The following is a 16,923-nucleotide window of genomic DNA, read 5'->3' on the forward strand; positions in this document are numbered from 1 at the left end:
ACCTGACTTCACAATTGAATATCTACATGTAAAACATGGCAGAACTTGATGCTTGAAGTACAGCCTGTACTGTATGTCCATTATACTGTTGGGGTTCACCAACTTTTGAGCACTACTAGGTGGTTTCAGACCACCTCGAAGTTTGTCAGTTTCGGGTATTTTCTCTTGGTGAAATTTACCCCGATCAAAAAATACCAGGTAATATTGGCAACGTGAAAGCAAATTACGCGTAATCTCCCCAAAAGAAAATACCCGCTAAATAATAGGTACATGTACTTGTCAACATTACGAAAACTTTCGCGGGGATTTTTCCAAGGTTGCAGGTATTTAGGCAATGTGAAAGCAATTTTCCGGGAACTTTTAGCCCAGTTTGTAGTTGGGCGTGGGTGGCTGCTGAGCTAGTGATTTTGAATCTCGTGCCTTCCTTGCTTATCAGACCATACTGCGCATGCTCGTAACTTCAGGAACTTATCCGAAGGGTATGTTTCAGGGCGGTGTAAATGCAGAAATAATTAATGGGTATTTTTAAGCCTAAAAAAGTTCTGGTAATTTAATGAGAATTCTTATGATGGAGGCGGCTTGAAACCACCTCCTGTGTCCTGCCTTATGTAAACACTCACTTGCAATGTAAATATCAAAGTAAAGAGAGAGGTCAAAGAGAGCATACATATGCAAGGTGTAATTATTTAAGAAGAGACCTTGGCTTCAGTGTAGTGCGGTATGGTGTGTCATCCCGTAGGACTAGCGTGCCAAAATTGATTTTTTGGTTGTTTTGGCTTCAATAGGGTCCCCTTAGACCAAAAACGATGGGGGTCAAATTTTCAGACCCCTCCTTCCCTTTGTGGGGGGTCCTTTTTGGCGCCATATTGGCCTGTACAAAGCCCAATAGGATAATCCATTGTTTTCAACCTTATTTCTCACTTTTCTTCGCCAATTTTATTTTTAAGTTGTCTGAGGTGTACAAGAATGAATATTTGATAATGTTGTGAAGTCAATATTTTTTCACTTTTGCCATACGTGGGGCGGATTTTGCGAAAAATGCCCCAAAATTGTAAAATATTACCCCCAAAATGTAATTTTCCCCCTTTTTGGCACTAGAATTAAGACAAAAAGATTACAAAATGAAGTGCATATGTCTTGTTGTACAGTCCAATAACAGAGGAATACATCACAAGTAATTTATATGAATATTATTGGTAAATTAATGTAAAAGTCACCCCCATTTCAGGATTTTATGCAGTGAAAACCTAACTACAACACTAGAGGGCGCCATAACTTATGATGATATTAGTGTGGTACGGTATATCATGACACAGTTCCTGCAGGATTTTTGTGCCAAAATTGTGTTTTTTTTTTTATTCACTTGGGTCCAATCTATCACGAAATGATAGGGTTCCAATTTTCCCCACCCTCACCCACTGCCTGAGGGGGGGTCACCTATATCGAGACCCACTAAAATCAGGAGTATTAGTAATTTTGCGCCCGGTTAAACAATGAATTATTTTATGGTGTTTTATCATCCCTAGACAGCTAAAATGCCTATATCTGAAGGCTTCAAGTTGGACGAGCATCCTACCAACCATATCCCCTACTCCCCCCCCCCCCCAACTGACTGGCATACAACTTTCACCATTTGGCCACTCGTTCTAGAGTACAATTTACGATTAAAGGACTTCTATTCGAATTGTCAATTATGTACTTCTCGGCTAATTTCCAATTACTGATAGACAGAAAAAACACATAAAATATAATTTTAGCCCCCCCCCACACACACACGCACATATGCACATATTCATTATTGAAATAACATGTGATGTTTAGAGAACTTCCGAACTTACATTGTTTTTCAACAGTTGTTAGTACTAATTGACCTCAGGAATAATATACTAAAAATCTACCAAAATCTGCATCAGGGAAAGTGGTTATTTTCAAGATAGTATCCAAGATGGCCACCATTCACTTAAAATTAATGAATACGACTTACTCATTATCCACCCTAGAATCCTAATTAGTTTCATACTCCATGGTCTAGGAGTTAAAATAATTTGTTGACACAGGGTAGAGTGAATATAAGGACCCCAGGATACCTGGAAAATATAAGATGGCATCAAAAAAAGCCTGCCGTGTGCTAAAAATCCGCAATTTGGTTTTGATTCAATGATTTTAAGGGTGAAGTAGTAAATTGGAAAAAAAAGTTACAAGGACAGTGAGTGGTCTGGTGGGTCCAAAAATCCATGATGGCTTCAAAAAATTTATTCTGAAATGGCTGCTAAAATTAAAACAGACATAGCTGATTTCATATCGTCCATGGAAATGTGATTTCGATGTTTAATTTTAAACCACTGGTTTGGGTTAAGTAATATATAAGGATAAGTTACAAGGACAGTCAGTGGTCTGGTATGTCCAAAAATCAAAGATGAATTCCAAAAAATGATCTTAAAATGGCTGCTGATACTTAAAGCGGACAAAGTTCATTTCATATCGGCCTGGGAGATATCAGGTGGGTGTTTCATAAAGCTGTTCGTAAGATAAGACGACTTTAAGAACGACTGGTGATCCTTTCTTTTGGTAAATGGTATACACCATAGGGGATGGTTTAGCGCGTAAGAAAGGATCACCAGTCGTTCTTAAAGTCACTCTTAACTTATGAACAGCTTTATGAAACGGCCCCCAGTTTGGTGTCTAAACCAATGGTTTCAAGGGTCAAATAAGACATTTGGATAAGTAAATAAGGGCTGTCAGTTGTCTGCTATGTCAAAAAATGCGATATGGCCTCCAAAATGCAGGGTCTAAATTGACTGTGGTTCTTAAAAGTAGACATAGTTCATTAGAAATGCACATTGTGGATTTGATTTTGGTGTCTACACTAGAGTTTAAAGGATCAAGTATTGTTTCAAGTTGAAATAACAGTCGGATGTCAAGTTTATCAAAAATCCAAGATTGCTTAAATGACTGCTATTACTTTAAAAGTGGACATAGAACATTAAACATACACCTGGGGATATTATTTTGGTGTCTACACTAGTATTTCAAGAGTTGAAATTAAAAATACATATGAAGGACTGGCTACAATGACTATGCAGTTATCCATTTTGCCTTAAAATCCAAGTGGGCTTTAAAAAAATGGGTTCCAAAATGACTACTGTTACCTAAAAAATGGAGACATTATTCAAACAATACCAACCTGTGAGAAATATTTTGGTGCAAACACTTATATGTATGGGAAAAGTTATCATATTGATTCATGAGTTTGTAATAGCACCCACTTGATAATTTTTTTTAATCTACCATGGATTTTAGACAAAATGGAAAACTAAATATCCTTGTTATTTGTTGAATGTATTATCTAACCCTTTATACCACCATATAGACATCCAAATTATTCCTCACATATTAATATTGTATATGGACAAGTGCATATCTTTGTAACTAATCGAAAGTATTATTATAATCATGAAACCATTGAGTGGACACCAAAATCATATGTCCTTGGTGAATTTTAAATGAACGATGTCCATTTTTAAGTAACAGCATTCACTTTAGACTCAGATTTCTTCACGACATCTTGGATTTTCCGACATAGACCAATGACTGTCCTTGTTATGATATGGTAATATTAATAGAAAAACTACTTCAGTTCTAAAAACTGTTCTCCCAGCGGGCCTTGCCATTATTATTATTACCCTGCCTTAGATGGGCTGCCTAGGCGCTTTAGCATTCAAGGAATTCCTTCGCGCATTCAGAGAATTTCTACCGGGTACCCATTTACCTCACCTGGGTTGAGTGCATCACAATGTTGATAAATTTCTTGCAGAATGAAACTATGCCATGGCTGGGATTCGAACCCACGACCCTTTCAAAGTCAAAAGACCAATCCACTGGGCCACAACACTCGAACGGTTGTAACTAATTTTCTGACTTTAAAAATCATGGTTTAAACATGAAACCATATTCTTGATGGATATTACATGTCCACTTGTAAATAACAGTGGCTATTTTATACTCCCCCCGTGGGGGGGGGGCGAGAATCAAAACAAATTAGATGCCCATACTATGAATCGGCATTGGAAATAATTGCTCTTGAAATGTGTCAGCTTTCAAATTTTTTGATAAAATTACAGTGCCTTGAATTTGATTTTTTTAGGGAAGTGCTTATCATAAGTTATGGCGCCCTCTAGTGTTGTAGTAAGGTTTTCACTGCATAAAATCCTGAAATGGGGATGATTTTTACATCAATTGACCAAAAATAATGATATACATTACATGTGATATATTCCTCTGTTGTTGGATTGTATAACAAGACATATTCATTTCATTTTGTAATCCTTTTGTCCTAATCTTAGTGCCAAAAAAGGGAAAAATAATATTTTGGGGGCAATATTTTACAATTTTGGGGCATTTTTCGTAAAGTCCGCCCCCGTATGGTAAAAGTTAAAAAACATTGACATCACAACATCATCAAATATTCATTCTCATACACCTCAGACAACTTTAAGATATAATTGGCAAAGAAAAGTGAGAAATAAGGTTGAAAACAATGGATTATCCTATTGGGCTTTGTACAGGCCAATATGGCGCCAAAAAGGACCCCCCACAAAGGGAAGGAGGGGTCTGAAAATTTGACCCCCATCGTTTTTGGTCTAAGGGGACCCTATTGAAGCCAAAACAACCAAAAAATCAATTTTGGCACGCTAGTCCTACGGGAGCTGTGTCAGTGACATACCGTACCACACTAGTGCCTCATAACAAGAAATATGTGTGCTATAACTCACATCTACATGTACAATAGCAAGCTTTTTGGCATGGTTAGAACACAATAGAAGAGAAACACAGTTAATATTTAAATATCTCAATAATTGACCATAGATCTGTCATTGTAGGACCAAAATTACTACATGCCTCCTTTTTTTTTTTGGGGGGGGGGGTTGCAACCATTAAGCATTGCTTTACCAAACGAAATTGATTATTGATTTAAATGTGATTGTTTAGGAACTAGAAAACCCTAAAGTTACAGACAATTCAGACAATTTTAAGTGAAATCCCTGATTTGATTGGCTGAGAAGCACTGGGGGCTGTTTCATAAAGCTGTTCATACAGTAAGCAGGGGGGGGGGGCACTCGACCAAAAAAGTGGTAGGGGTGTGCTGCGGGCGAGACAAAAAACGGGGGCCTTGGAGCGGGCTTATTGTAAAAAGGAGGGTCCTCGGAACGGGCTTCGGAACTACAATTTTGTGAAAACGGGGGTCCTTGGAACGGATCGCCAGCATGTGAGTACGTGCCTATGCACCCCTATGGAACGGGCATGCGTGCATGATGCAGCTAGCGCGGCCTCCGCTGGGTGCGCTCGGGCAGAGATGATGGTCGGACAGCGCTCGGCGGCCGCTTTTGACCAAAAAACGAAAAATATGCGAAGCTTTGGAGCAGATTTCTTTCTTTTTATTCTCGATAAGAACAAAATGCTATGCCTTGGAGCGGCTTTCTTTTTTTTTTTTTCTCAATAAGGCAAAAATGCTATGCCTTGGAACGGAAATTTGGGTGTAAAAATGGGGTCCCCTCCGCAGCACATACCCACTATGCATTATATACTGAGCCCCCCCCCCCCCCCCCGGGACAGTAAGTTCATTTGGTAAATGATATTGACCATTAAATGTCATTATTTAGAGATAAGATTTGTGATTATTTAGAGCTAAGAAAAGTTCACCAGTCATTCTTTAAGTTGCTCTGAGCTTATGAACCGCTTTATGAAACACCCACCTGACTCAGACAGTTTTCTGTAGTGCCTGTTGGAGATAACACATTGTAAAATGTGCTGAAAATATAGTGGTGCCCAGTTGTTTAAATGGTAGATTCAACAATCTTTGACTGGCATGATGCTTGAAGTGGTTGGGTGACTTAATAGGCTAATCCATGTGCTTCCGGAGCTCGGAGATCCCTAGTACTCTCATATCCAGTGACCACCTTTGGATGGAATGGGCATAGGCAGAACATAACAAAAGTCACTTCATCCACTATGCCACATGGAAGATTTCACTGGTTGTCCTGATCTGTAATTTTTTTTAAAGAGGATTCCCACGACAACTATGCAGGGAATAATTTTCCTGGTATCGCATCGCAATTTGCTCTAAATTTTTGAAAGAATGCTTTAACTCTATCTAGGCCGGGGTATTTTGGGAGTTAATATGGCGGGGGGGGGGCCTCCTAGGCCTTCCCATAAGATTTCGGCCGTTGACCGCGTGATCGCACCGAAAATTGGTACGCGGGTTGCCTGGAGCATAATCGACAAGATTGTAGGTCAATTCCAGCCAAATGTTGCATTTTTCCATTTTCAAAAATTTCTTTTCTGAGCAATTTTGTTTATACTGTTTATAAGTATACAGTTTAAGGTTTACAAAAACACACTTATATTTACTATACCCTCATTCATTCATAAAATACACAATGTACACTCTGTTGCATTGTGGTACTAAGATTTCATAGAAAATGTACAACTTTCACCCATCCCTGGCTCCTGGCAAGCAAAGGCTGCTGATGAAAAATTCCACTGTCCATGTGACCTCCAAGCAATAATTTAGCATTAGCTGTATTGTTTTACACGCTGCAGTTAAACTGTGAGGCACAAAATACATTTCAAAGTGTGTATGTTTGATGTCCCATAAGTCACAGTTTTGAGCATTAAGTTTCCCTCATATGCAGCCATAGACTCCTGCAGACAAGTATTGAACTTTTTTATCTACCACAGTACATGCTTGCTTCAACAAATCAAGCTGCATCTGTATTGGACTTGAAATAGCTATACTGGGGGGACATACATTTCAGTCCCATAAGTCACATGTCCCATAAGTCACATATACAGTTCGTAAACCATGCCACCTTAAAGCTGTCCATGACAGCAAAGAGAGAGACAAGAATGCTTAAAAGCTGGAGAACAGTATGCTGTCAGAAAAAACAGTCTGAATATCATGTAGGCAGTGCATTGAACAACAACAAAAAAGTTTGCATTGTGTGCCCAGTCCAGAAAGAAGGAGAAAACTGAATATGATCGCTAAAATGCAAAGCTGAGTGCAGGTAAATTGGGTTTGTTTCACCCTACATGTAGCTTTTACTCATTTTTTAGGTCCAGATCATTCTCTTGGTTTTCTTGTCCCCTTGGAGTATGCATCCACTATTTTACATATGATGTGAACTTGATATACATGTAGTTCCATGGAAACTATTCCCATCAGTCACAAATTTTGTATGTGATACATGTAATACACTGTAAAGGTCATTTTCTTACCATACTGTATGAGACAGATAGAGAAAAGCAACATTTATTTGTTCCATCTGTAACAAATATGTCCTATCATTATGTCCCATCAGTCACAATTGAAAGTGTGTACATTCTTTCTAATTGTTCATTTTTCATCTGTTTGCTAAATATTTATGATTGTAATTGTTTATTGATTATTTTGTACTTATTTGATTACAGTTCTTAAAACTTGATGACAACTTGACAAGGAAGGCTTTTTTTGGTTAATGTTCCCTTTATATAAATGAAGTGCATGAAAAGATGTTTCTGCCCTTTGTTGAATTTATTTCTGACACAATGGCATGAATTATTAAAGGTGTCATCTTATGAGGGAATATTTATTCATGCTGAAATTAAGTTTGACTTAAAAAGTCATCGAGAGGTAATGTAAATTCCATGAAATGAGATAGGGTCCCATCAGTCACACACGATTGCACACAACTACTGAAACAAATGAAATGAATCAAGTCCAATTCAAGTACTGTTAGTGAGCCCTATCACTAGTTAATCTCCAAGCCCAAATCTAAAAACATTGTCATAAAACTGAGATAGATATGGCACTTTGAACAAAAGAGCCCAATTTGTGTGGTCCATCGATGTCCCATAAGTCACAATGACATTTCTGAATATCTAGCACCCTATGCAACCAAGCTGAAAGCATACATTTTTGTATTCTTTTTACAGTTTAATAAAGTAAATCCATGTTTGTGCAGCTACATGTACTATTTCAGATATGCACCTCAGTTATGTGGAAAAAAGTATCAAATGTCCCATAAGTCACAATGGAATTGACCTGTATAGTAAGTTATTTCATGCGAATCGCTATTAAGTGATTATGCTAATTCATATGTAATTAGTATGCAAAATCATACTTTTTCTTCTAACTCCCTAAATAAAGCTCCAAATGTACTAATGTTTGGTATAGAAACTCTTTGTGGTGTTCTTGGCAAGTGTACATGAAAAAAATTGCGATATCAAATCATTTTCGTATGTATTATATTGTTTTTTGCAATTTCTTATGTATTTGTTTTTTGACCATTCGTTTTTCTATTTTTTTAAATTAAATTTGTTGGGGACCCTTCTGTGATCATAAAAAGCCTAAAATAGATACATTTAGACTAGCAAAACTAAAAATAATCATACATTTATGAATTTTGGTTGAAAACACAATTTGCATCGACTTTGTACACAAAATCACATTTTTGAGCAATTTTTGGTCTGACATGCACTTACGTAATGTTGCGCAATTTCAGAACCACATACCTGGGTGATGCGAAATTGGTCTCAAAACTTGCGCAAGACTTGACAGTAAAAAGTCTGCGAGCGGCGCGGTCAAAAAAAATTTCGCGGTGAAAATATCCCGCGATTCATTGAGGGGGGCCTCCGAGGGACCCCCCCCCCCGGCCTTGATAGGGTTAAGTCTTTTGTATAGCATATTTTCATATAGGACTGTACATACGTTAATAGTTGAGAGCTTTTCTCTAATGACCGAAAATGCCATTCAAATTTGTAAAGCAAAATTATTCCCTGCTACGTCTAAACATGGTTTCGAATTGTGTTTCAGTTCCTTTACGATGCAATTTTCTTTCATTCTTGTCATGTTTTTCTTCAAAGCTTAACACTATATTTCTTTTCTTTAAATCCAAGATCCCACAGTCTGTGACTGAGGACGATGCTGGCAGCAGCTTCGGAGACTCCTGGGAGTCTGTATACTTCCACAGCCTGGAGATCACCAGTAACATCATATCCAGTGGTTACATCTGCCATACAGAAAGCATCACCAAACCATTCTTAGATGAAGTTGTCAAGCACAGGTCATTCTTGGATGTCATCATCACATTTGCTATGGGTAAGGTTGAGAGTTCTTGAAAATATTTTGCCTGTTGACTTCTGCTCAATGCTGTGCATAGGCTTTGTACAGAACCCATGTACATCCTGTAGGTGCATGTTGGTGAAGCTCTTGTAGAGTTTACATACATGTATTATTTATGAATTACTTGTATACCCAGTTGTGTGTCCGGACAGGTTGTGTGTCCAGATGATCAATTTTATAAAGTCATTTGGAAAAAATTACAAGCGAAGTTTCATCAGTTTTTAGTACAAAATGTTAGGAAATATTGTAAAGAACAAAATAGAAGAGGATTACAAGTATTTAATTCATATTTTTAGTTTAATCCAAAGACAAAAAAGAAGGCTTGAAAAAGATAAACTGTCCGGACACCCGACCCCCCATCCTACCTACTGTAATAGCCTTACATCAAAATTTACAATATTCAGTGTTTCAGCAAAGTAGAACTCTGTTACATATTTTATTCTCTTGAGTGTAACAGATTATGTTAATTTACAACAAGATTGCTGTTTATACATTAACACATTTTATTTCAGAATAAGCTGAGTTGATTAGTATGATTGATTAGTCTACAAGACTAACATTGTTTAATGATTAATTTCATTTCTCTTTCAGATACAACTCGGCCAATAATGACATGCCACGCCCTACAAATTCTTGCATTCTGTTGCAACAAATACATCCCAACTGCTAAGAAAGTGAGTAAAAAACAACAGCTAAAAGGTCTGTTAAAGATGAAAACTTTGTGACCTAACAATATTAAAACAACAAAAAGTTGCACTTTAATATTTTCAGACTTGGCTCATCAATAGATCAAATTGGAAAATGTCAGCATTTTTTGCTATATTCTATGAAAGTGTTTACCCGGTACTTAAATTTCCTTTGTGATAAGAAAATTTTGATATATGTCAGTCCTTTTAAAAGTGAACTGATTATTGCTACAGTTTTTGTCAATAATTCTATTTCACTATACTTTGTAAATTAAAGATGTGTTTCTCAAACTCTCAACAGTGTGAAATCATTTGCATGTTTTATTAAGGAGAAACCTTTGCTAATGATCCCCCATTTCTTTAAAACTAATGTCAGGATACATAGATATTTTGGCTGTTGAAATTATACACAGACTCCCAAGAGTACTCAAAGCTGCTGCTATCAGCATCCTCGATTTAAATAACAGAAAAGCATCAAAATCTTAAGATAAAAAATATAAAAGAAAGGTAAGGACCAATGGGTTGGTGTCAGCGCAGAGTATTATCTTCCATGTGTTGGGGGAATGCAACAATAGATGCCCCCCCATGAACAAAGGATAATCCTTGGTGCTGATGCCCATGGACCAATAGTATAAAGATACCTAACAGAAAGCATATGCCTTATTAGGCTACAGCTTTTGGCAGGAAGCAATCTTTTAATCTTTATGTACAGCATATTTCCTCCCAATCCTCCAATTTTTCCTTAGACATAAGTCATAAGACAATCATGGGCAATCTGGATAGCTGCAGTAAAAAATCTCTCATGGGTATAGTAATTAGATAAGGCATTTCTTTCCGTGATTGTATTCATCTTGTAGGTGGGCAGGAAGAAAGAATTGTTTCCAAGACTCTGCGAGTACGTCCATAAGAACTTTGCTACTAAGCTGATATCGGACTGGTTCAAAGGAGGGGTAGAGCAGTATGAGTTTGATATGATGGGGGACAGGCCTCAGGGTCTGATACCGATATACTTCCAGGAAGCCTTCAAGGAGCATTCCGTGGAGGAGATGACTAAGGACGAACAGCGACAGAGCGTCATGACGTTTGCTTACAGTATGCATCTCTATAGTCTCAAGCTTATGGCCATAGTAAGTGACCCTTTATATCATATTGACTGGCCTTTAGGGGAACACCATATATATTGCCCACAATAGGATCCAATTGGCTCTTAAGTCTTTAGACAAGGGCAATATGGTTCTTTTAAGGGCGATAAATTAAATGTTCCCAAAATAAGGGCCAGTCAATGTTTTTATTACAACCCATATCAGACATCTAGAGCAAAATCGTGAAAATTTACCTGTTCTGAATTTAATTTTTTTCTTTCATGTTTAGCAGGGCTACATTTGAGCTTTACCATTGTGACATAATTGAAATGTTGCGTACCTGGCCTGAGGACACAGTATGCAGCGTTGTCTCATTTTGATTGACATTATTATGCATATGTAGTTGCTGCGCGGATTGATATGACGCAAATCTCAGATGTTGGATGTGAGATAAGGAAAAATACATTAAGGTACTTTTTGTGTTGTCTCTGCATGCAAAATCTGTATGCGAAGAAAGATCGAGGAAAATGCAGGTATTACTCATCCCTTCCCGATATATCTTGGGCAATACGGTTTTATAAATTACTTGCTCAGATGTCTGATACAGGTAATAATTCAAACTATTTCATAGTATCATTAGCATTTCATCTGCCAATGAGAGCAAGATGCACACATGATCCCTAATATGAAATAGGAGTGGGCATCTTGTGTCTTCTTGCCTGTATTTCCTATGTGATTCATCACATCGCTACAGCTGTACGTGATGGCACGTAGATAGCGTATCAGCATATTGTTTTTGCATCAGGTATTCATGAATCAAACATATTACACACAGATTGCTAGGGCCTATTTAGAGAACTAAGTCTTCCCTTGATTTTGAGAAATATACACAAGTGGATACATTCCTTAAATCTTTCTGCATTACTGATTCTATTTCTGCAAAAATCTCAAATCCCCCCAAACAGACAACAGCAAAATAATGCATACTGCAATCATGTGATGATATGTAATAAAAAGTGAGGGTGGCATTAGTTCCATGATTCACTGTGTGCTTTAGGTTCAAATGCATGATAGAAGTTTGCATTACAATGCATAGCTATTATTTACATCACTGCCTGCATTATCTATAGTTAGGCAACTTACAAACGTATTATTTATGTAAGGTAATTTTTGAGCATAAGTTTGGTCTTGAGTAAATATTAGTTAATCATTCTCAGAATGATTTGATGTGTTTTCATTTTTTGACACTCCTCCTTTTTTTTCTTTGTAGTTAAGTATTGCAGATGACACTTCAAGGGAAACCGTAGTGAAAGATCCTTCTTTACTCAAGGTGAGTGTTCCATTCGTTTTTTGTCGCTTTCCGGGGGGGCTACTTTTCAACAACCTATTCTTTAAATCTGCTGCTATTGGATAAGCTTTAACATTGCAGTGAACAGGGATTTTCTGGGGCTCTCTTAATTTTGGGTGCTCTTTTGAGCACTTCGGGTTGTAATCGCCCTAGCCCCCATGTAATTTGATCCTGGCTTGTGATGTAATCTTCAAAACATTTGGACCATGGTTTTATACCCAACAAATTAGGCAGATCCAAAATCTTTTGAGGATTAAGTTTAGTTTTGGGTTCCTCAACGCAAAGCATGATGATTGGACGTAGAATATTTTTTCAAGAATCAATGGACTACAATGCCCAATCAGCCTTACATTCAGATTTAGTCACTTATCTATGTGTAGGATGACCCTTGTACATTGTCTGAAAGTGATTTTGAGAAGTTACACATGTTAATTGATGTTCAATTCAATTCACATTAATTTCATGTTTGTTAAAAAAATATACATAATACAAAATATACACAATTATTAACAAGCAAAAGTAAAAATGAGAATGAAACAGTGAACTGCAAAAAGAAAAGCCAAGAATCCTTGTACATGCACAGTTCCGAAAACATGTAGATTGTATAAAAGAAATGAAAGGATAAAGATATGAACAAAATATATAAACTGAGAAAAACAAGCTGTATTATTCGTATAAAGTGCGTGGTACTGAATCTTCACGTAAACGTTATGTAAATTATAAAAATACTCTTACTTCAGTTCTTCGTACTGCAAAGAAATCATATTATTGCACTCAATTTCAAGCAACAAGAAACAATATCAAGGGAACTTGGAAAGTGATTAAGAAAGTATTCAAGTCAAAGGAAAAGATATCACATGTAAAGAGTATTGTAATTAACGGTCATGTGGTGGAAGAAAGGAATATTATAGCAGACAACTTTAATGATTACTTTTGCAGCATTGGTCCAAAACTTTCACGGGCAGTGCCACTTTCTCAGCAGACTTACAGAGATTTTATGAAAGAGCGAAATAGTAAAAGTTTATTTTTCTTACCAGTAGTTCGGGAAGAACTGCTTACCATTGTGAAATCTCTTAAAAACGGGAAAAGTCCCGGTTATGATGGGGTTACTAACAACTTAATTAAAGAAATTATCTTAGGAATTATTCAACCCCTACTTCATGTCTTTAATCTATCAATGTCATGTGGGGAAGTTCCTACTGACATGAAAATTGCGAAGGTCGTACCTATTTTTAAGAAAGGGGACCCTCAATATCTGAATAATTACAGACCTATTTCTCTATTGACTGCATTCTCAAAGATTCTTGAGAAAGTGATCTATGTTAGAACTCTGAAATTTTTCAACAAGAGTAATATATTTTCTAAATTTCAGTTTGGCTTTCGTGAGAAACATACCACCACCCATGCCTTGCTACATTTTATTGATAAAGTATCACAATCCATAGACAAAAAGATGCATACAATTGGTATATTTCTTGATTATTCGAAAGCTTTTGACACAGTAGATCATGATATTTTGATTGGCAAGTTATCACATTATGGTATCAGGGGTACAGCATTGGACTGGTTCAAGAGTTACTTAGCTGACAGGAAACAATTTGTCTCGATAAAGGATGCTGAGTCAGGTTTACAGAATGTCACTTGTGGTGTTCCCCAGGGATCCCTCCTTGGTCCGTTATTATTTATTGTGTATATTAATGATTTTCACTATTCCTCTGATATTTTATCATTCATTTTATTTGCCGATGATTCAAGTTTGTATTATTCCCACAGAAATCCTGAGACCCTTTTAAAAACAGTTAATAGTGAACTGAGGAAAGTCACTTTGTGGATTCAAGCAAATAAATTATCTCTAAATTTGCAGAAAACAAATTACATGCTTTTTAGCAACAGGATTAGAGAAGTTCCAGGTGATGTTATATTTAATGATGTGTTAATAGATAGAGTAAAGACGACCAAATTTCTGGGGTTGCATATAGATGAAAAGCTGATTTGGAAAACCCATATAAATCATCTATGTAAGACATTATCAAAAAATTGTGGTGTAATATACAAATTGAAATCCTTTTTCTCTACTGATATTCTTTGTATGATGTATTCAACACTAATTCTCCCTTATCTCAATTACGGTGTTCTTGCATGGGGTAATTCTCTTAAAACTAATCTAGAAAGGGTGTACTTGATTCAGAAAAGAGCTTTAAGAATTGTTTGTAATGTTAACTATCGCTCGCATACTACCCCACTTTTTTATGAGCATAGAATTCTTAAATTACAAGATATCTATGATTTTCAACTTGGTACTCTAATGTATGCATACAATGCAGGCATCATGCCACCAGCTCTGGTCACAATGTTCATGAAAAATAGTGACATACATAAGTATTATACACGAAATGCTTCTGCATTCCACTTACCAAAGTTACATACAAGTTTTGCTTTTAGAACAGTTGTAAATACAGGACCCAGGTTCTGGAACTCTCTCAATTCAAATATTAAAAAATCTGTAAGCATTTATACTTTTCAGCGTGTACTTAAAGGTTATCTTCTTAATTGTTATTTGTGAGTTGCTTTAGGTTAAGATATGCTTTTATATACTATGTTATTTTTTAATTTTGGAGCCTATAAAAAACTGTATATAAGACTGGAGAATGTTATGATATATCAATATTTATTTATTTTGTATCTTGTCTAACTGGATTCTTCTGCAGAGGGTCAGCCCATGTTTTTTTTTTTTTTTTTTTTTTTTTTTTTTTTTTTTTCTTGTGTATCTTTTACCTTTGTCATGTTTTGTTTTTTACTTTACTATTTTACATACGATCTTCCTCTTTTTTTTCATGCCATATTATCCATACTTATTCCTTGTTCCATCATATATACCTTAATTATATCATATTGTTGTTAGTTTATTAGACTTCATAATTGTACATTCAAGCAATATATTCTATTTTTTAGTGTGTTTTTGTCATTGATTAGTTTTAGTTTTTCTTTTTTGTGTGTGTTTTATTGTTGTTGCTTTTTTTAGTTGTTTTGTTTCTCTTGTATTTTTAAGGATATTACATGTACACACTGAATATTATTTAGTCATGTACTTGAAACAAAGGAGACCCTAGCCTTACAAGCCTTGCTTTTTCAGGGGTTCTCCTTGTCTTTCTCTCAATACGTAATTAGTTATTTTGCTGTGTTTCTTTTTTTTTCTCTACTGTAACAATGATTTATGGTTAATTGATTTTCATTTGTAGAATGTGAAATCACACTTGTAAGATAAATGTATGTGCAGACAGAAAGACGAATAAATATCTTATCTTATCTTATCTTAACAAAGTATATAAACTGAGACAAAACAACAAAATATTACAATTTACAGTAAATAAATGACTGCATACTTCAGATAAAGAAACCGCTTCATTATTTTTTTCAAGGAATTATTATGACTTGCATTCAATTATATCTTCAGGGGTTGAGTCCCAAATTACAGGGAAATTGTGTCTAACGGTTTTCATTACATTTTTATTTTGAACAGGCCATAAGTGAGACAAATCTTTAAATCAGGTACATGTGTATTGTGATGGTGAATTTGGTGATTGAGAGTAAACATTTCATGGACATTAAGAGATAATTTATTCTGAAAATAAAGAAAACCAAGTAGAGCAACAGAGAAATAATACAAATAAAAGATTATTAAGAGATGTAAATTTCTGCTATTTAATGCATTGAAATCACCAAAATCATGACATTCATTGATATATCATGAGAATCACAAGCTTAGTACACATAAAAACAAGTGTGGAATTGCTCACAAATTGCTGTATTTATTAAGATACCATATCCCCTTTATCATGGTACGGAGGTAGTCATTATCAAAATGTTGTTATTCTATCGACCCATTCTGCTTTATCAATATATTTACTTCAATAACTCCATACATCTACTTGATTTGCTAGTTCAGCCTTCTGGACTGCCATACCCGAATAGAACTCCCAAGGATTTAAAAAGCGCGCGCGCGCCCTCTCCCGTTCAGGCTTACTACCCATGAACACCGCGCAATTAGCGTCCATCTTCCTCTTTTGCTTTCGGCAAGCCTACGGATCAGACGTGCTCAGATAAGTCTCCCAAATTTCAAATCTTTTTTGATCTTTGGTATACTCTTTTTGCTTATCTTTTGTGCATTCTCCCTTTTAAATTCAATCTCCCCATTTGTGTGTTAGATTGTGTTCAGGATTTACACCCGGCGCGACTTTTTAGCGTGTTTTTTGTGACACTTAAATTGTTTTCCTAACGTTTGGGTTCTTCACGCTGAAACACGTTCCTCGGCGGTGGGTCCTTCGTACCCCCCCCCTCGTCGCGCCGCTTCGCTAGCGCGTTCGCGAGGCACCGGGTTTAATCTGCCTACGTGGCAGCAAACCTTCTCCTGCCACGGTCATTGTTCTTCACGTTCAAAGTGTGGTAGTTTTTAGTGCCGTTCTCTTGAATTATTTTCTAGACAACCTCTACACTTGTTGCAGTGGGTGTTCTTGTTATTCCCTTTACAGGTTGGGATCTACAACTCTGTTTTTTTTCCTTTTCTTCCGGAATTGATTATTAAGATTTTCAATTGATTATTGATTGATTAATTCTTCAATTCCCTTTTCCTTCTGTTCTGAATAAATT

The 16,923-nt window shown here is 36.3% G+C and overlaps 1 protein-coding gene across 1 annotated transcript in view; it reads left to right on the plus strand.

The window, feature by feature from the left end:
• LOC121428188 overlaps positions 1-16,923 on the plus strand; it is a 66,008-nt gene that overhangs the window by 17,215 nt on the left and 31,870 nt on the right. Inside the window, exons 3-6 of the mRNA XM_041624793.1 lie at positions 8,935-9,136; positions 9,752-9,834; positions 10,704-10,973; positions 12,199-12,258. Of these exons, the coding sequence (XP_041480727.1) occupies positions 8,935-9,136; positions 9,752-9,834; positions 10,704-10,973; positions 12,199-12,258 (615 nt within the window). The remainder of the gene's footprint in view (positions 1-8,934; positions 9,137-9,751; positions 9,835-10,703; positions 10,974-12,198; positions 12,259-16,923) is intronic.

Source organism: Lytechinus variegatus, chromosome 14 (assembly GCF_018143015.1).
Source record: "Lytechinus variegatus isolate NC3 chromosome 14, Lvar_3.0, whole genome shotgun sequence".
NCBI classification, from domain to species: domain Eukaryota; kingdom Metazoa; phylum Echinodermata; class Echinoidea; order Temnopleuroida; family Toxopneustidae; genus Lytechinus; species Lytechinus variegatus.